Below are 19,771 nucleotides of genomic sequence, written 5' to 3'. Positions count from 1 at the left end.
CCCTCTTTCACTCCTCCAAGCTTCTTTTGCCTTTGCCTATGCTGTTTCCCACCTACCCACTCACCTTCTGGCAAACTCCAACTCTTCTTCCCAGCCCAGATATGGTTATCTCTTGTAAGGTTTTTTATTCCCTCAGCCCTCCCAAGCCTGGTGAATGCCATGTGCTCCATGATGATGCTGTACACCCTGGTCTGTGGTTCATTTCTCTGCTGCTCTGTTTCTCAATCAGTAGGGCTCTTTGGGGACAGAGAGGAAGCCTGGGTTGTCTCTTTGAGCCCCAGGCTTGTCCTGTCCTATCATATATCAGGAGCTCGGGGAAGATAGAGAGAGAGAGCTGGCTGCCCTTCTTTAAACAGCCATTGTATTAAGTATGAAATTTGTGGGGTGATAGAGTGGAGGTACCCTTGGTGGAATGGATTGGAGTGCCAGTGAGTGATGGGGGGGTGAGGCATTCATTGGGTGATTGGTGGGTTTTATAGCTGAGGGGCTGGCGGTTGTCCATGGCCAACAGTGAGGTAGGACGTGCCTGGATAATGTTGAAGTACCTACCCATGGTTGGAGGTTGGAAACATCTGTGGGTAAAGTTGGGGTGAGGGTGAGGGTAGGTTGGGTTGGGCATGCATAGAGAGCATGTGATGCTCCTGAGACACTGCCTCCTGCTTTTTTCTGGAGCTCTGAGCCTAGTTTGTCTGAGGAGTATGGCTGCATGGCTAAGTGAAAGGATCATCCTGACACACTTCTTGTCCTTTTAGGTTGTTCTTCGTGGGCTCCCGTGAGGGCCACCTCCCAGATGTACTGTCCATGATCCACATTGAGCGTTTTACACCCATCCCTGCTTTATTGTTCAATGTAAGCTCTGCTGGGGCGGGTGTGGGGATTGTAGTCCCCTGCTGACATTATGAGAAGACTGGGTGGGAGGTATAGCAGCTTCTTAAGACATTTCCCAAGCCAAAGGGCACCTGGGTGGCTTGGTCAGTTAAGATATTTTCCAAGCCTCTTAGTGTTTATTCTCTTTTCTTAAACTTTTTTAAAAATATAAAAGTAAAACAGGGCACCTAGGTGGCTCAGTTGGTTGAGCATCCGACTTCAGCTCAGGTCATGATCTCATAGTTCGTGAGTTCGGGCCCCACATTGGGCTCTGTGCGGACAGCTCAGAGCCTGGATCCTACTTCAGATTCCATGTCTCTCTCTCTCTCTCTCTGCCCCTCCCATGCTCACACTCTGTCTCTCTCTTTCTCTCTCAAAAATAAAAACACATTAAAATTTTTTTTAAGTAAAACAATTATATTAGAGAAGGAAACAGTACAAAAGAATATAAAAATGAATTTGTAAAATTTATCTATCTTTTCTGTCAGTAGTTCTTTTCTTCTCCTTCTCCTCCTTTCTAGCTCCTTTTTTTTTTTTTTTTTAATTTAATGAAAGCATATCTAGAAAAGCCAGTCCAGTTGTATACCAACTACCTAGGGGCCTCTATTCATACTATAGACATCATAGATTTATATACAGTAGATAGCAGTAAAGCATTTTATTCTAACAAAATCAGCAAATTATGAAAGTATTCTAACAAATGAGAAAAGACCTGAAGTAGGACTGCCATTTTCTCATTTGCACTAAGGTATTATATATATGAAGGCCAACAAAGGCCTTGAGAAACCTTACTCCAAGATTTGGTGGACGGTTTATTTATTTATTTATTTATGTCATTTAGTTATTTTCTGGTTTCATTACTTAAGTTTAAATTTTGGATTCATCTGGAATTTATAGTGTATGGAGTGAGCGGGGGGAATTCACTTAATTTTTTCTCAAATGGCTAGCCAGCCATACCAATATCATTTATTAAATAATCCATTTATCCACAGTTTAAAATTATTCTCGTATAAAAATAATAGCTAATTTTTAGGGTGCTTCATATGTACCAAGTACAATTACATACCCCTTAAGTAGTATCATCAGCTCAACTTATCTTCTCCATTAACACCAACCTTCATTATTTAGCTTTGTACTGAATTTCTAAAAACTATTTTTTTTAATGCTTATTTATTTTTGAGAGAGAAAGAGAGAGAGGGAATGTGTAGGGGAGGGGCAGAGAGAGAAGGGGACAGAACATCTGAAGTGGGCTCCCAACTGACAGCAGTGAGCCTAATGTGGAGCTCGAACTCATGAACCACGAGATCATGATTTGAGCTGAAGTCGGAGGCTCAACTGACTCTGCTACCCAGGCGCCCTGAATTTCTGAAATCTAAACAGGGACTAAGGATACTTCTATAGTTTTTTCTTCCCCCCTGAAGTTTTCCTGGCAATTACATTTGTATTTCTCTTTATGAACTTCATTATTTTGTCAAAATAACATAAAATCTTCTCAGTATTTTTATTGGGATTGCATTGAATTTATAAATTTAGGGGAGATTTGACATCTTGTTTTTGAATCCTCTTTCACCCCACTTTTTTCAATACAGTCCCCTTTCTCTCCCCAGAATGGGCTCTTTTTGTTTTAAATCCTTTGTTGATAATAGGTGAAAAGATTAAATGGGGAAACTCCATATTTTTGAAGTTTAAGTAAATCTGACCTTCCCCAGGACTCTAGTCCCTGATTCTGTCTTCTAGGACTTTTTTGTTCCAGAGGGCAAATTCTGTCATACCTGTTTTATCAGGGGTATAGATCCATTTTGCCAATCTACATTTCTAAGACCCCAGGACAGTGAGTTGGTTCTGGAGGTATTTCCTCCATTTATAAGCCAGGTAGTTGGGACTCAGGAGTGATGGTCTCCAGAGGGCAGTGTGTTTCATGTTGAGGTTGATGCATCAAAGTGAGGAGGGCCTAAATATCTGCCATCAGAAGGGGAAAGGAGTCTGGCTTCTTATTGAAGTGCTTGCAAAAAAGAAGGGAGGCATTGTGTATAGGAAGAGCCAACAGAAGAGGGAGAGATGCCACCTTGAAGGTTAATGCAGAGAATTGACCTATCTGATGCCAAGGGGTCACTGAAAAGAACTGGAGGTAGTCTCCTGGGGTGGCCTGTTAGTGACAATGCCCACTCCTTCTTCCCATCCCCTCCTCCTCCAGTGTACCATGACACTCATCTACCTCACTGTGGAAGATGTTTTCCTGCTCATCAACTACTTCAGCTTTAGCTACTGGTTCTTCGTGGGCCTGTCTGTTGCTGGACAGCTCTATCTTCGCTGGAAGGAGCCTGAGCGGCTCCGGCCTCTGAAGGTCAGTGACTGTGGACAGACTAGGAGGGGTGGGCCATCTCCTGTAGGTGACTTCTCTGTACCCTGTTCCCGCATAGTGCTTTACCTCGTATCTCACCTCCCTCCATTTCAGCTGAGCCTGTTTTTTCCCATCGTGTTCTGCACATGCTCTGTGTTTCTGGTGATTGTGCCTCTATTCAGTGACACCATCAATTCCCTCATTGGCATCGGGATTGCCCTCTCCGGGGTTCCTGTCTATTTCGTGGGTGTTTATCTGCCAGAGTCCCAGAGGCCACTACTTATTCGGAATGTCCTGGGTAAGTTTCTTTGCTCATCACTCACTGCCTGTGTGTGTGTGTGTGTGTGTGTGTGTGTGTGTGTGTGTGTGTGTATGTGCGCGTGCACACACAGATGTGTGCAGAGGTAGGAGTGGTGGCTAAAAGCTTCCCCTATACTAGTGATGTACTGGAGACCACGTGACTTCTCAGTGACATGAGCACTTTAGTTCTAACTTTAGAGTCCTATTTTTGGGTTAAAACACTCCCTCCTGAAAGTGCAATCCATGTGGGGAGATGGGGAGTCATGTATCACTTTCTGGTTGGGCATGGAATGGAGGACAGTGAGGCTTATGGGGTTAAGAGGCACAGCCTGGCACAGGATACCCAAGGGACAAGTGGGAGGGGGCCATAGATGTGCTTTAATCAACACTGTGGTGTTCTTATTGGGGTTGTAGCTAACCATCAGTTTGCTGAATTCTGTTCTCTATTTTCATTTAGCTGCTATCACCAAAGTCACCCAGCAGCTTTGCTTTTGTGTCCTGACCGAGCTTGATGTAGCTGAAGAGAAAAAGGCTGAAAGGAAAACTGACTAGAGGCCAGAGGTGATGTCCCTTGAGGCCTGGAAGACCAGCCACAGCCACCAAAGTCCAGATGACAAGACTGTACAGGCCCAACTCTCTTGTTCTAAAGGATCCTGTGGGCCACATTATGTAAGGGGGCTCAGGGCCAATGGCCTGCTTTGGTGGTCACTCTCATTGGGAGCAGACTCAGGGTCTGAGGCCAGCCTGAAGGTGGGAACTATAGAAAGTGGTGGTGGGAGGGCTTGGGGTCAGGGGAATAGTTGTTTAGTTTTGTTTCTGGTGAGTAGGTACAGCTTACCAAACACTTGGCAAGTTGCACTGGGGAAAAGGAAGTGCTAGGTTAATAGCTGTGGCTGGTGGTTCTGAATTTGATATTTGAGGTTTGAATCAGAAGTCTCTACAAAAGGGGCTGCTTTATGGCAAGTTTTCCTCTGACCAGGTCCAAGCATCTGACTGTAGAGGCCTAAAATGCTATCATTTCTTCCTGTGACTCAAAATCTTTCCCTGGAAAGACGGCTGTATTCCATTATTTATTGATATTATTTAATCCAGAACCCCAGTTCTAGCAAACCATTGGTGTTCATTCATCTACTGAATGCCATAGACTGATTGTGTTTAAAAATTCAAAGTTACTCCAAACTGAGTCCCTCTGCCCTTAGAGGTGTCTCTGTGTGGTGGTGGATCAGACTCAGACCACAGATTTTTTGGTTTTAGCACATTCTTCTGTTGAGTCTTAGCTGCAAAGGTGAACTTTAAAGATTTTTTTAAACTCATGTATCAATTACACGTTAGTCAATAGGTCACAGATTACAAGCACCTGGCTCAAATCAGCAAGGACAAATGAACAAATTCATGAGTCAGAAGTCTGGTAATACTGCTATTTTGAAGGATAATCCTTTATTTTACTTGAGACCTTAGGTCTTTGTTCTAGATGATAGAAGGTAAATTTCTGGGTTTCTGGTATGAACTTTAAGAGGACATGAACTGTTCTAGAATTCAAGTGGATTCCCTGAATTCTCTCAGCTGTCAATGGCTTAGAGACCATCTCATGGACCCAAGCCACCAAATAGCTTGTTTCTTTCTGTAAGGGCCAGTGTGAGGGATGCTGTGCAGACCCACACAAGCCCACCTTGGTGCTAGAAGTGGTCATTTCCCTTTTCTGAAAACCTCACATCACGCTGCATGCTCCTCTTCTATCCCCAACACTGGGCTCTGTTTACACTCCGAGCTGTCTTGGTGTGGATCATCGGGATAGTGCATACCTGTCCTGTCTGCCTCCGCTTGCTGGAGGTTTGGTGGGCCTGCAGTCTCAGGAAGAGCTTGGTACTTGTGTGGACCTCTATTTTCTCCCTGTGGAGATAGTGAAGACTTAGGGGGGAAAAAGCTGCTTCATCCTCAAATCTGGCTCCTCAGCAGCCTGCGTGATTGGAAGCAACTAATTCTGGTGCTCAGGCTGTGCTTTAGCATCCAGGTCAGGCCAGAGCAGATTTGGCCTAATGGATGTTCGTTCCCTCATGGACAGCCATGGTTGCGGTGGACTGTACATCTGTCCTGTGATGTGTCCAGACACTGTCATCCTGGGTCCAGAGGAACCTGCAGACTTGGCTCATCCCCTGCCTGGACTTCTTATCCTTTGGTTTTAGAATTGGTCAATTGTAAAGACAAGAATGAGGCAATCTCCCTTCCTGATCATTCTTTTCCACCAAATGGCCCCAGTCGCAGTCAGGGGAATGGCTTTGGTCATACTTGCTCAATAAAGACAATCAGGGGAGCATGAGCACAGCTGTCTTCGGTTCAGGGCATGCATGGATGAGAAAATGAGAGGACATTCCTACTGTCATGGGTTGGGGCAATAGGGAGTCTGTGCAAAGGCTGACTTGCCTAGATTGTGTAAACTTGACTCCTGTCTGAAGCAAGATGGCACTTTTCCCAGGGATCCTCTGGAGCTAATCATTGAAGTGGTGTGTGCTTGTCTTGAGGATCCCTGACCAAGGTTTTAGCTTTCTCCACTGAAGTAAATGACCAGCTAGTCCCAAGAACTTGCTGCCCCCCACTGGCTCCTGGGGGAAGCATGGGCCTCACACCCTAAGTGACCCCATACAAGCTTAGTGAGCCATGTCATCCCCCTCTCATTACTGGATGGCACCTGCATTTTTCCCCTCTGTGCTGGATACAGACTTCACCCAAGAACCCATCTGTGGGAGGGAAGCCAGAGACTTCCTACAGCACTCAAGTTTTGTGGTGGAATTAAATTTCTGCAAGGTCTTTGTTGTTCATCTCCTTCAATCCTTCTCCTGGTGTGCTAATCCCTTTTGCAGTAGGCACAGTATGTGAGGTTGTCAGCCCTTTAATGTTGGCAAACCTTAATGAGTATAGAAACAGCAGTGAGCACATTATAATGGCACTGAGTAGTTTTTAAGCCTTTGTTTCTATGCCTACAGGAGACTAAGATGACTAGTATTACACATGTAAATTGCTGCCTGTTACTTACAGCACTGAATTGTACCTTTGTGGATAGTTAGGATGGTAAACTAACATTTTGTTGGTTTTGTAGCCACAAGAGTACATATGGAATTTAATCACTTTGGCAGGTTTAACATAAATCTAGGAATATAGGAAAGACCTACAAAATGAACATAAAGTGAAAGAATGGGTGGAGGCAGGTTAGAAAAAGAGAGATACTTAAATTATAAAAGATGTGGGTAGAAGACATCCCTGTGCAACTCATCGTTCCATGTGATGGGTGTTCGTGCCACAGGGCAAGAAGGCACATTTTGAATCAAAATTTCTGTGTATTATTTTCCTAGACCTGTACTATCCGGTACAGTTAACTATTAGGCACATATAGCTAATTAAATTTAAAAATATTGATTCCTCAGTTGCACTAATCATAAACTTTAAGAGCTGAGCCACATATGGCTAGTGGCTACTATTGTACAGTACAGATATAGAACATAATTATTGTGCATGAAGTTCTATGGGACAGTGTTCTCTTAGAAGAATAAATGCCAACTCAGAGCAAAGATGTGTGGTATGGAATAAAGTAGGGACAGAGTTTGCTTATAGGGAGTCCAAGTTCTGTTAATCACTTTTTAGTGAGTACTGTGCATAGTTAACATTTCTCATTGGAAAGCTAAGTTCAGGATATGCTTTTCTTTTCCTCACTTGCCTGAAGTCCTTAGTGTCTAAGGTCAATCCTGAAAGCTGTCTCACTAACCACTCCCCCCCTGCCCATTTTTGGTCGAGGGTGGGGATAGGAGATAGGAGGTACAGTGGGAAAACATGTAAAGCCATTCAGATTTAAAAGGTTTTTGAGGAGGGACAGCTGGGTGGCTCAGTTGGTCAAGCATCTGACTTCAGTTTAGGTCATAATCTCATCGTTAGTGAGTTCCAGCCCTGCGTCTGGCTCTGTGATGACAGCTTGCAGCCTGGAGCCTGCTTTGGATTCTGTGTCTCCCCCTCTCTCTGGCCATCCTCCACTCACCCTATGTCTCTCTCTCTCAAAAATGAATAAAAATTTAAAAAATATTTAAAAAAAGGTTTTTGAGGAGCGTCTGGGTGGCTCAGTCCATTGAGCATCCAACTTTTGATTTTGGCTAAGATCATGATCCTAGGGTTGTGGGATCAAGCCCACATCGGGCTCTGTGCTGATGGTGGAGCCTGCTTAAGTTTCTCTCTCTTCCTCTGTTCCTCCCCTACTCACTCTCTCTAAAAAAAATAAAAACTAAAAGGTTTTCAAGGAATGACTTGCTCCCATTTTTAAAGTTAGTTTTTATTAAACATAAGAGTATCACATTCATACATATCCTGTTCTTTCTGGCACCACTGCCAAAGGAAGACAGCAGTCTTTACAACCATTATCAGAGTCAGGAAACAGGGTGGTAGAGACAGCTGTTAACTTAAAACCTCTCATAGCTCAAGCAGATTCTACTTCCATCTCTATGGCCACAACTATCCAGTCTTTGCTGCTATAAGGGACCAACTATAGCCCTTCTAGATTCCATCAAAAGAAAGCCTTTTACTGGAAGCAGGTGGCCGGGTGGTATGAGAAAGGTAAATCTTAGTGTTGAGGAAACAGGAGGCTCTCCTCCACTTACTGGCCTTAGTGTAGGAGTAGAATGGGAAAATCCCCAGGCCAGGAAGCATCATTTTTACAGCATTTTTCCCCCCCACACTATAGAGTCACTTTTGATTGAGGCAAAGGGGCCCTACTGTTACTGAAAAAGACACACTCCTTTAGCACAGGTTTTCACTGGTAGGAGGGTGCTGTTGGACATGGGTTTTCCCTTCTACTTGTTAAGCTAAGAAACCCAAGGATGTTACTAGGGTGGCTGAAGCTGCAGTTAGAGCCCTCAAGGGCCTGTGATAGAATCTCATGGGATCATCAGTCTGAATCCAGGTCATGGGGACTATCATAGCCAAACTCCTTCTGCACATCCAAAGGGTATTTGCTCCACATCTGTGGTCTGCTGTTGCCTCTTTCCTCTTCACTGAAGCTGTCGTATTCATCAGAGCCTAGAATGATCAAAGAAATGGGCTGTTTGAGTTTCTAGGTGGCCACGACAACCCTTTACCATCTCAAGAAGGTCTGGGTTTTTTGTTCTCTATTCTAAAATACTTGCTTAGTGAAGAGAATTTTGAATTTAAAAAAGCAGGGGAGGGCACCTGGGTGGTTTAGTCAGTTGAGCATCCTACTTCGGCTCAGTTCATGATCTCACGGTTTGTGAATTCGAGCCCCTTCGGTTTCTCTGTCCCCTTCCCCTGCCCTGCTTGTGCTCTCTCTCTCAAAAATAAACAAAAAAAAAAGGCAATCCTATTTGTCTACCACTTAAACCAAGTCCCTCAACACTGGAATATTGTTTCATTTCTCCCCCTAAGTATAGGATTTTTTTTTTGTTGTTGTTATAATAGTTGTAGTCATACTGTAAATATAGTTTCATGTCTGCCCCTTTCAACATATCACAGGCACTTCCCCAAAAGAATATTCCACAGTTTAATTGTTCCTCCATTAACAGAGACCAAGAAGTTCTTTTTGTTGGCACAAAGAACAATCACTGAAGGAACTTTATCATCAGAGTACCTCTCCTTCTTCCTTCCCCAGGGTACCATGCCTGTGTTGCAGCTTCCTCAAAATGGTATAAACACAGCAACTTCTTTGAGAAGTTATATAATTGATTTGTCAAAATCCTAGCTCTGCTCCTACTGGCAAACCTCTCCAATACTTTCCTGACTGAGCGAGAGAAGAGACACTGAGATAGATGTTTCCCTTAATCCCAATCACTAAAGTTAGTGCAATACTGTTCTGGAGACAGGATGAGGCTCAGTGAGCCATTAACTATGTCCCCAAGACCCACAGACAGGCCATGAAAGAACCAAGGGTTCAAACCCAGCCCTGACTGACATTAAAACCCCAGTAGGCCCCCTGGAAACACTGGTCTTTGGGGTTCTTAGAGCTCCAATGGCTTGTGGGTGAGCTGCTGGGAATGGTAGAGAAGGAAAGCCAGTTAAGATGTAAGTGAACCGTGCTCACACCTCAGTCTTAGATGCCACCAGTCCCTTCCCATCCAACACTGCCACCCATGTACCTCTGGAATCTTCATCTCCATCACTGTTCTCCTCCTCTGGGTACTCATTGCGCCAGTTACTCTCACTATTCTCATCATCATCATCTTCATAAATGTCTTCTGGTTGCTGGTCATCATTCACCTGCACATCTCAACACAATCATGAGTATAAATCAAAACCTCTAAGGTTGTAGGGGGGAAGCTATTAGCAGACCAACTTGGAGAGATCATTTAAGAGCACTGTGTGAAAGGGGCGCCTGGGTGACTTAGTTAAGCGTCCAACTTCAGCTCAGGTCATGATCTTACAGTGAGTTCGAGCCCTGTGTCGGGCTTTGTGCTGACAGCTCAGAGCCTGGAGCGTGCTTCAGATTCTATGTCTCCCTCTCTCTCTGCCCCTCCCCTGCTCATGCTCTGTCTTTCTCTGTCTCAAAAATAAATGAAACAAAAACCAAAACATTAAAAAAATTAAGAGCGCTGTGTGAAAATGAGGCAGCCTAGGAGCTGCTTTGAATCTGCTGCACAAGAGGCTATAGTAACCTTAGGCTACAAGATAGTGACAACAGCCCTATTCCCCAGAGTCCAGCTCCAGGCATTACAATCCTGATAGGATGAACTCCACCAGAAGGGAACACACCAGGCTGGGGAGGAGAGACAGCTCTGAGCAGGTGATGGCAGTGATCTTCAAACTTTAGGATAGCCAGGTGGGAGAGGGATTAAATGGATTATGGGTGATGCCAAAAATCAGAACCAAAACTTGAGTGTAAGGGCAGGAAGAGGGGCTATGCAATGGTCCAGGGTGGGTTCGTGACTGTGAGACTATGGTTGCAGTGTAGGTATGGGATAAATATGCCTTTCACCATTTTAGAATTTAAGAATAATGATGTCTGGAGTGCCTGAATGGCTCAGTTGGTTATGTGTCCGACTCTTGATATTGGCTCAGGTCATGATCTCATGGTTGTGAGATCAAGCCCTACCTACATCAGGCACTGTACTGAGTATGGAGCTTTCTTGGGATTCTCTCTCTGCCTCTCCCCTGCTTGCACATTCTCACTCTCTCAAAATAAACAAACAATATCAACAAAAGAGTTGGAATGCCTGGGTGGCTTGGTTGAGTATCCAACTTTAGCTCAGGTCATGATCTCATGGTGCCATGATCTCATGGGCTTGATACTGTCAGTGCAGAGCCTGCTTTGAATCCTCTGTCCCCACCCTTTCTGCCCCTCCCCTGCTGGTGGAAAAAAATAATAAGGATGTCAGGAGCACCTGGGTGGCTCAGTTAAGAGACTGACTCTTGATTTTGGTTCAGGTCAAGATCCTGCAGTTCATGAGATCAAGCCCCATGGCAGGCTCTGTGTTGACGGTAAGGAGCCTGTGTGGGATTCTCTCTCTGCCCCTCCCCTGCTCATGTGCAGGGGCACACCCTCTATCTCTCTCTCAAAGTAAACAAACTTAAGAAAAAACAAAACAGAATAATGATGTCAAGGGGCGTCTGGCTGGCTCAATCAGCAGAGCATGTGACTCCTGATCTTGGGGTCATGAGTGTGAGCCCCACGATGGATGTAGAGCTCACTAAGAAAAATAAATAAAGATGTCAGGATGTTAGTTTTCTTCTTCTTTTTAAAAAAAGAATTTTTTTTTTAACATTTATTTATTTTTGAAAGACCGAGAGACAGAGAGTGAGCAGGGGAGGAGGAGGAGGAAGAGGAGGAAAAGGAGGAGGGGAGAGAGAGGGAGAGGGAGGGAGGGAGAGAGAGAGACAGAGAGAGAGAGAGAGAAAAACAGAATCTGAAGCAGGCTCCAGACTCTGAGTTGTCAGCACAGAGCCTGATGTAGGGCTCGAACCCACGAACTGTGAGATCATGACCTGAGCCAAAGTCGGACGCTTAACTGACTGAGCTGCCCAGGTGCCCCAGGATGTTAGCTTTCTTAATCCAAGGATCCCCCCCTTTTAAGATATAATTTTAAAAAAAGCTTTTATTACCATTCATGTTTAAGAATTTCTGGTCGGGGCGCCTGGGTGGCGCAGTCGGTTGAGCCTCCGACTTCAGCCAGGTCACGATCTCGTGGTCCATGAGTTCGAGCCCCGCGTCAGGCTCTGGGCTGATGGCTCAGAGCCTGGAGCCTGTTTCTGATTCTGTGTCTCCCTCTCTCTCTGCCCCTCCCCCGTTCATGCTCTGTCTCTCTCTGTCCCAAAAATAAATAAACGTTGAAAAAAAAAAAAAATTAAAAAAAAAAAAAGAATTTCTGGTTTATTTTCTCTTTAAGTCCCCATGTTTTTCCCCAAGGGTGGATGGTATAAATGTTAAAAATGATATTGCAAACCTTATAAAAGATGTATTAAGAGCAAACATTATCAATGTAGACCGTCGTTCCCAAAATTTCTTGCACTAAACCCAGGTTCCCAGGAAGCATTTAGAATAAATGTTTCCATTTAAGCAAGAACAAGAAGAGGTAAGAACAACCTTGAACCCAGTGGATGCAAAGCATCCTGACCAGAGAATTGCTTAGGCTACCTCATGCCCCTCATCCTCATGGGTCCCCTTACCAGCTCCCACTCCTGGCTATAGGGCTGCACGGAGAGGATGTTCTCAATCCATCCTGGAGTGGCCATCTCCAAGTAGTAAATGTCATATACATAGTCATCCTTCTGTTCCTCCTGGTGCCCAATTCTTGGTCCATCCTCAGATACAGCCAACCGCTCACGGATCAACTCTATAGAATTGCAGAGGATCACATCTGGGTCAGAGATCTATAAAGAAATCAAGAGATAATACATACATGATCTAAACCATCGATGTTCCAAAAGGAGGAATCTAAGATTTGAGTGAAAGAAGCCTCTCTATAGTTGTCTATGTTAAATTCAAGATTCTTATTCCCTAGTCCTACTAGTTTCTTCTTAATTAGCAATGAAATTAAAAACTCAATTATCTCTAAAAACCTAATGTGTAGTTTTTCTTTTGAAATAGACACTTATAGGCTCCTGTCCTTTTGTGCTTGGCTGACAGAAGAGAGCACATGGAAAGATGGGCCTGAGAAGAGGGCCAGCAGAGCTGGCTGGTCTTGTCCCCACGTCTTCTAAGCTCCTTCAGTATGATGTTCTCCCCTTAGGGGTCTGCATTTTGTGTGGCCTCCTACAGGGGTCTAAAGGCGATTCCTGGACTCATGACTACCACCACCTGGCTTGCCCACAATGATGTCCCACTTTTTTTTTCAATAAATATTTTTTAAGTTTCTTTTTTAAATGTTTACTTTAGAGAAAGTGTGTGTGTGAGGCAGGGGATGGACAGAGAGAGAGAGAGGGAGACAGTGGATCTGAAGCGGGCTCTGCATTGACAGCAGAGAGCCTGATGTGGGGCACAAACTCATGAACTGTGAGATCATTACCTGAGCCAAAGTCAGACGCTTAAGTGACTGAGCCACCCAGGTGCCCTAATGATGTCCCTCCCACTTTTAATCACAAACCAGGAGTGAACTCCCCTATAATCCTACTGCTAGAAAGAATAGCTCAGGATAGATTGCCCCAGAATAGAACTGGCCCAGGGAAGAGGTACTCCAGGGCAACAGGCTGTGTCATCCAGAGTAGCATAGGTCAATTTGCAAACCCAGGGGGGCATGCTACAAATGACCCCTCTCAAAGGGTTCATCGGAGGAGGCTGTGTAGCTCAAACCAGATACCATATTGGGAGGAATGTTGCATAGCTAAGGCAGATAAAGGGAGACCAGACTTAGAAGATGAAGGGAATTAATTCTTTCTTGCTCCAAAGTCAAAAGGAACTAGAGATGTCACTTTTTGTGCAGGCTGTTGACCAACCTCAAAACTGTTCACAAGCAAAGTTCTGGCTCCCATTTATAAGCCCCCCACCCTTAGTCCAGCAAATCATGCAGCCATTAAAATATTTACAAAGACTAGCAAACAGAAAAATGCCATACTCTGAAGACAATAAGCTGATTTTACTCCAATTACCTTTGTGATGGGGGTAAAATAGGTGATTTTTTCCCCTTTTTACTTTCCTGTATTTTTTCTTAAAAAAAAAAAAAATTTTTTTTTTTTCAAATGTTTGTCTATTTTTGAGAGAGACAGAGAGCACAAGCCAGGGAGGTACAGAGGGAGGAGACACAGAATCCGAAGCAGGCTCCAGGCTCTGAGCAGTCAGCACAGAGCCTGCTGTGGGTCTCAAACCCAGGAACCGTGAGATCATGACCTGAGCTGAAGTTAGTCGTTTAACCAACTGAGCCACCCAGGCACCCCTCCTACATTTTTTCAAAATTTCTATAAGGAACATCTATCATTTTTATAAAAGAAAAATTATTCTTTAGTCTAGTCTATGTGTATGCTGGTATAAACATACATACTATCTTGCCAGTCTTCATGGTGATCACTTTAATGGTGCAGGCAGTTGTGTATGTCAATTTGTCAGTTTTTAGCCTATATCTACAATGCTGCAATGAATGTGTTTCCTGCATGTGAAAAATGGGGATAAAACACCTACCTCATAGGGTTTGCATGAAGATTAAAGGAGTTAAATTAAAACACAACAAGGACTTAGCATAGTACTTAATGCACAGTAATTACTTAGTAAACCAACAGTAGCTTTTGTTAAGACCATAGCTGTTTGCTTCTGAATTATTTCCCTAGGATAAATCCTGGGGTTGAGATCACTAGATAAAATGAACTGAACTTTTTCACTTTAAAAAATATATATAGGGGCGCCTGGGTGGCTCAGTTGGTTAAGGGTCCAACTTCGGCTCAGGTCATGATCTCGCGGTCTGTGAGTTCAAGCCCCACGTCGGGCTCCGTGCTGACAGCTCAGAGCCTGGAGCCTGTTTCAGATTCTGTGTCTCCCTCTCTCTCTGGCCCTCCCCCGTTCATGCTCTGTCTCAAAAATAAATAAACATTAAAAAACAAAAAAAAAAAAAAAAAAAAAAAGAAAAAATATACACTGTATAAAAAATATATACAGTTTTTATTTTTTATTTTTTTAGAGAACGCGAGAGGGGGGAGAGGAGCAGAGAGAGAGAACAAGAGAATCTTAAGCAGTCTCCATGTTTAGCGCAGGGCCTGACCTGGGCTCTTCAGTTTGATCACATGACCCTGAAACCATGACCTGAGCCAAAATCAAGAATCAGAAGCTCTACCAACTGAGCCACCCAGATGCCCCAGAACTTTTTTACTTTTTAAGATTTCCTATTAAATAGTACTTTATTTGCTTAAAATTTAAGTGGTGTCAAATTAATGAGAAATGTAATGTGGCAAAAAATACTGTCACTACTTTTGTTAAATTTCTTTATATGTTTGGATGGCTTTAGAATCCCAACAATAAAATAAATTTAGGTAGGGGTGCCTGGGTGGCTCAGTCAGTTGAGTTTCTGACTTCGGTTCAGGTCATGTCACAGTTCATGGGTTCAAGCCCCACATCAGGCTTTGCTCTGACAGTGCTCTGGATTCTCTGTCTCCTTCTTTCTCTGCCCCTCCCTGACTTGCACACATGTACATGCATGCACACTTTCTCAAAAATAAAAACATTAAAAAAATAAAAATAGGGGCGCCTGGGTGGCTCAGTCGGTTGAGCGTCTGACTTTGGCTCAGGTCATGATCTCGCGGTTTGTGAGTTCGAGCCCCGTGCCGGGCTCTGTGCTGACAGCTCAGAGCTTGGAGCCTGCTTCAGATTGTCTCTCTCTGCCCCTCCCGCATTCACACTCTGTCTCTCTCTCTCCTTCAAAAATAAACATTAAAAAAAATAAAAATAAAAAAATAAATTGAAGTAGTTTTAAAATAAGTTCCAAGCTATTTTTAGGATTGCTGATAAATAAAGCCATGCTGTTTTCCAAAAGCCTTGCATCAATTGTAAGCACTACAATTGTGTACCATTTTAATCTAGCCTTGCCAGCAGTGCTATCAATCTTTCCCCTGCTAGTCTAGTAGACATAAAACCCCAAGTTTGAAAAAAAAAAAAAAAAAAAAAAAAAAAACCCAAGTTTGCTTTCAGTTTAAATCCATTTTTAAAAAGATAATTACTATGGACAAGCATTTTTTTAAACCTGTGATTAATTCTACAGCTGTGTTTTTGAATAGCTGTTTAAAAGACAATCCTGAGGGGCGGTTAAGCGTCTGGATTTTGGCTCAGGTCATGATCTCTTGGTCTGTGAGACTGAGCCCCCTGTTGGACTCTATACTCACAGCACAGAGCCTCCTTGGATTCTTTCTCCCTTTCTCTCTGCCCCTCCCCCACTTGCACTCCTCCCCTCTCTCCAAATAAATAAACATTAAAAAAATATTTATGGTACATATAAAAAAAGACATGAGACATTTTTGTTTTGTAATAAATAAGGCGGTGGCCAATTACTACTCCTTAGTAGCTCTTTTTTTGAGATAAGCTATCAAGTCTGTCCTTTTCTCTGTCTTCTTAATGTCAGTGAAGATCATTTTTGTTCCAGGGATGTACTTTCTGGGATTATCTAAATACTCTATCAGTGTCACCTCTCCCCAGGGGTTCTTTGTTCTTGTTGGCATCTGTGTAAGAAAATCCAGGGGCCTGACCTATCTTGCACACACTGCACCATGGAGATCTGGCTCAGTCTTGTGTTTGCCTTGCCTCTCGTTTCGACAGTATGGCATGGGGCATTCTTTTGGACAAAAATCTTGCCTTTCTCAACGTCACCCATTTTTAAATTGCTTTCTTCACATGGAGACTGAAGATGCCCACTGGCAAGCCGGATGTCCCGCTCTCTGACATGCAAACATTTTTGATGTGTTTAGTTTTTATTGCATTGTCGGGAAGTCTGTGTTCACATCCTTCATCAGCTTATATACTAGTTTTTCTTTTAAAATTGAATGAGCTCTTTGGTTGATTCAATTCCACCAAACGTTGGTTTACTTTTTAAGCTATTTGACTTATAACTCATAAATCAGTTTTCAATTAGTTTTGGTAAAAGATGTGGCTGTCATCATCATGCACAAATTGTTATCCAAGTATACCAGCATCATGATGAAATATTTTTTGCTTGACATATTTGTTACTAAAATTTCAGTTTTTAAACTTTAACTTTTAAAAGGAGTGAAGAGTGAAGTTTATTAAGTTTTTTTTAAGTTTATTTTGAGAGAGACAGAAAGAGAGTGCAAGCAGGGGAGGGACAGAGAGCAAGGGGGACAGAGGATCTGAAGCAGGTTCTATGCTGATAGCTGAGAGCCTGATGTGGGTATCAAACTCACGAACCATGAGATCATGACCTGAGCCAAAGTGAGAGGCTTAACCAACTGGGCCACCCAGGCGCCCCAAGTTTTTTTTGTTAAATCAGTGGGGGGTGAACCTTTTAGTTTGAGAGTTTTCTATTTCTATAGTCTGAATACAGGTAGCCTTTGTTTTTTGGAACTGAAGTACAAAACAAATTTAGTAAATCTAACAATGGAAAGACCACTGGATTAAATGTGAAGAGACTTGCATTCTAGACTTAAATCTGCCTCAAACTTGATTCGCTAGGGAGAACTAGTCCTTTAACCTTCCTCTGATGAGTTTTTCCATCTGTTTTATCTTTACATTGCTCAAAACCCTCCAGTAATTACCCAGCTAAGGGTGAAGGCAATGTGTCCCTGAAAGCATCTTCAAGGGGCGCCTGGGTGGCTCAGTTGATTAAGCGACCGACTTCGGCTCAGGTCATGATCTCACGGTTTGTGAGTTTGAGCCCCGCGTCGGGCTCTGTGGTGGCAGCTCGGAGCCTGCTTTGGATCCTGTGTCTTCCTCTCTCTCAACCCCACCCCCGCTCATACTTTGTCTCTGTCTCTCTCAAAATTAAATAAACATTAAAAAAAAATAATAAAAAAAAGTACCTTCAGGGTCGGGGTATCTGGGTGGCTCAGTCAGTTAAGTGTCCAACTCTTGATATCAGCTTAGGTCGTGATCTCGGGGTTCGTGGGTTTGAGCCCCACATAAAGTTCTATGCTGACATCTCAGAGCCTGGATGGAACCTGCTTTGGTTTCTGTGTTTCCCTCTCTCTCTCTGCCCCTCCCCTGCTCCCGCTCTCTCTCAAAAATGAACAAAAATTAAAAGTATCTTCAGGGTCTAACAGGAATCCTTTCTCAAATTCCTTATTATTCTCCCAGAGTTCACTGAGCTCCAGGCACACTGGTCTTGAAAACACCAAACTGCCTTTTCTTCACATATCCACAGTACTTTGCCATTCACCTCCTCCAAGTCCTCACTGAAATGTCATTTTCTGAGACCCTCTCTGTAATGGAACCAATCTTTTCCTGCCCCCCCTTCCCTGTACAGCCCTTATTAAATTTGCTTTCTGTTTCTCTCCTCTACCTGAACGTTAAGTCCTCAAAGCTATATCCACAGAACCTAAGAACAATGCCTGACACATAGTGGGCACTCAGTAAATACTGTTGAATGAATAACTTAATCTGTAAAAGGAGGTTATCTCGGCTGATAGATCATTCATTCATCAGTAAGGCGAAGCTGTGTGCCTCCTCTTGACTGTATGCTAAGTGCCCAGACCCTGGCACTATCTGTTCGCGGGAAGGCCAGCGCTCTGCTCCCGGCGGCTACTCACTTTGGAGGAGACTGCGGCGGCGGCGGCGGCGGTCTCTGGGTCTCCTTCCTCGTGGACTAGGTCGAACAGCTGGAAGCTTCCGTCCTCGGTGGCTTCTGGGTTTCCCGGCACGTCTTCGGACTCTAGGCTACCCGACGGAATTCCTGAGGATCGGCGGCTAGAAATCACCCTGTAGCGGCCCTCCTGTCGGATCTCCCGAGCCGAAGCGCGGAGTTCTCGGCGGATACGCTGCTGGCTGCCCCGGGAAGGGCGCAGGGCGGCTCGAACGAGCTCCTGGACTGGCTCCTCCTGGGAGGTGGTAGGGAAGAGCAGCCGGGGTAAGCAGGCGGCTCGTCAAGGGGTCAGGGATACAATTTCCCCCCATTTGCGCCCTAAGATCCCCTTCAGACATCGGCTCCATCCCGCCCAATACCTGGGAGCGCACGGTGGCCACCAACTGGAAGACATTATTCTCTGGCCCTCTCTCCACATCCTCTGGAGGTGTCTTTTGGGCTACCGACTCGACGCCGCCCTTCCGCAGGCGCTTACAAGAGAGGACAAGAGCTTCGACAGCCTCTGCGCTACGCTTCCGCTTCACGCGAAGCACTGCAGTCCTCCCGGCCTCCATACTGGCTGTCGCGGAGGACTCTGGGAACCCGGGGGGGGGGGGGGTACGACGGAAAAGCCTTTAAGTTCCGCTTCCGGGCCTCGCTCCCAGCATTCTCAGCGGGCCCTGAGAGATCCCGCCCCCGTACGCCGGCTTCGGCGTGGTGGAGGTAGCGGCGGAAGTGAACGGAGCGGTTCCCGCTGCGGGTGAGGCGCAAGGGTAGGTAGGGAAGGTGGGGTTGCACTTAGAGTCCCCGGTGCCGCCATCGTCCGGCCGTCAGCCCAGCGGCTCTGGCCGACGGACCTGATGTGGGCTTTCTAGGCCACCGGGGTATGCGTCTCTCGAGGACCTTTCTAGAGTCTGCACTGGGCGGCGGTGGGGAGAGCCTGGGCCGGCAAGAAAACTGGGATACGGTTGGGCCCCGACTCTGTAGGGTGACGTCTACGGGGACCTGGATTTTAGTACTTGGCGTCTCCCTTCAGCTACAGAAATTCGAACCGCAGTCATATGGAGTTCCAGCCATCACATCCTTAATTGACCCACGCTTCTCTGATTCGGGGAACTGCTGATGGGCTCGCTTTTCCCAGTTACTGTGTTCTCAGTAGTTGGAAACCAGTCCATTCACCACATGCTAGTCAGAAGGGTCTTGTAAAAGCGTACATCTGACGCGGACGTTTTTGTGCTTAAGACCTTGAGTGGTTTCCAGCGAGTGAGAACAATATCCAAACACGTTTCCGAAGCCGGCGTGGTCCAGTGTGATTTACAGTAGCCCACTCTTAATCTATCATTCTCAATACTTTGGCTGGAAGTGCTTCAGTCATTCAGGCTTTTGTCAGTCTTGCTTATATACACAGGTCTTTTTTCCCTTAGGACTTTTTCTTGGAAAAGTAGGGGTAAGGTTTCCAGAAACATAAGCACTACTTTTCTCTCTTACCTTGTGGTATCTTAATTGCCACCTTCCTCAGAGAGTCTAACAATTAACCTTGTTAATTCTCTTTCATAGCGCCCTGCCTGTTTCCTTT

At 44.7% G+C, this 19,771-nt stretch overlaps 3 protein-coding genes and 1 pseudogene across 16 annotated transcripts in view; 2 read left to right on the top strand and 2 right to left on the bottom strand.

Annotated features, from left to right (window-relative positions):
- Positions 1-7,791, top strand: part of SLC7A6 (solute carrier family 7 member 6) — a 36,931-nt gene extending 29,140 nt beyond the window's left edge. For all 7 annotated transcript variants that reach the window (XM_086689097.1, XM_086689102.1, XM_086689101.1 and 4 more), the window contains exons 7-10: positions 753-849; positions 3,062-3,211; positions 3,323-3,506; positions 3,966-7,791. In XM_086689097.1, the coding sequence (XP_086545223.1) occupies positions 753-849; positions 3,062-3,211; positions 3,323-3,506; positions 3,966-4,060 (526 nt within the window). In that variant the 3' untranslated portion in view covers positions 4,061-7,791. The remainder of the gene's footprint in view (positions 1-752; positions 850-3,061; positions 3,212-3,322; positions 3,507-3,965) is intronic.
- Positions 7,792-7,799: 8 nt separating this feature from the next.
- Positions 7,800-18,801, bottom strand: SLC7A6OS (solute carrier family 7 member 6 opposite strand). The gene is made up of 5 exons (XM_086689116.1): positions 18,583-18,801; positions 18,164-18,458; positions 12,158-12,361; positions 9,634-9,754; positions 7,800-8,563 (listed from the first exon to the last, which is right to left on the bottom strand). The coding sequence occupies exons 1-5, from the start codon at positions 18,768-18,770 to the stop codon at positions 8,433-8,435; spliced, it is 939 nt and encodes a 312-aa protein (XP_086545242.1). The 5' UTR covers positions 18,771-18,801; the 3' UTR covers positions 7,800-8,432.
- LOC147573415 (cytochrome c pseudogene) lies at positions 15,584-18,157 on the bottom strand (annotated as a pseudogene).
- An 11-nt stretch (positions 18,802-18,812) lies between the features above and the next one.
- PRMT7 (protein arginine methyltransferase 7) overlaps positions 18,813-19,771 on the top strand; it is a 46,967-nt gene continuing 46,008 nt past the window's right edge. For 4 of the 8 annotated variants that reach the window (XM_086689084.1, XM_086689083.1, XM_086689082.1 and 1 more), the window contains exon 1: positions 18,834-18,968. The gene's annotated coding sequence lies outside the window, so the exon portion shown is untranslated. Of the gene's footprint in view, positions 18,969-19,771 lie in introns of all 8 variants that reach the window. The other 4 variants (XM_086689077.1, XM_086689081.1, XM_086689080.1 and 1 more) reach the window with 4 other exon arrangements.

This window comes from Puma concolor, chromosome E2, assembly GCF_028749965.1.
Source record: "Puma concolor isolate L17-30 chromosome E2, mPumCon1.1.hap2, whole genome shotgun sequence".
Taxonomy (NCBI): Eukaryota; Metazoa; Chordata; class Mammalia; order Carnivora; family Felidae; genus Puma; species Puma concolor.
Note: the sequence above shows the minus strand (reverse complement) of the source record. Positions and strands in the feature narration are given on the sequence as shown.

Excerpts from the sequence above, each read along its gene's own strand:
- SLC7A6OS (XM_086689116.1), bottom strand. The coding sequence starts at position 18,770 with ATGGAGGCCGGGAGGACTGCAGTGCTTCGCGTGAAGCGGAAGCGTAGC. Across the intron at positions 18,459-18,582 it reads CAGTTGGTGGCCACCGTGCG|CTCCCAGGAGGAGCCAGTCC; the intron begins CTCCCAGGTATT and ends CTTCCCTACCAC. Across the intron at positions 8,564-9,633 it reads TGGAGATGAAGATTCCAGAG|GCTCTGATGAATACGACAGC; the intron begins GTACATGGGTGG and ends TGATCATTCTAG.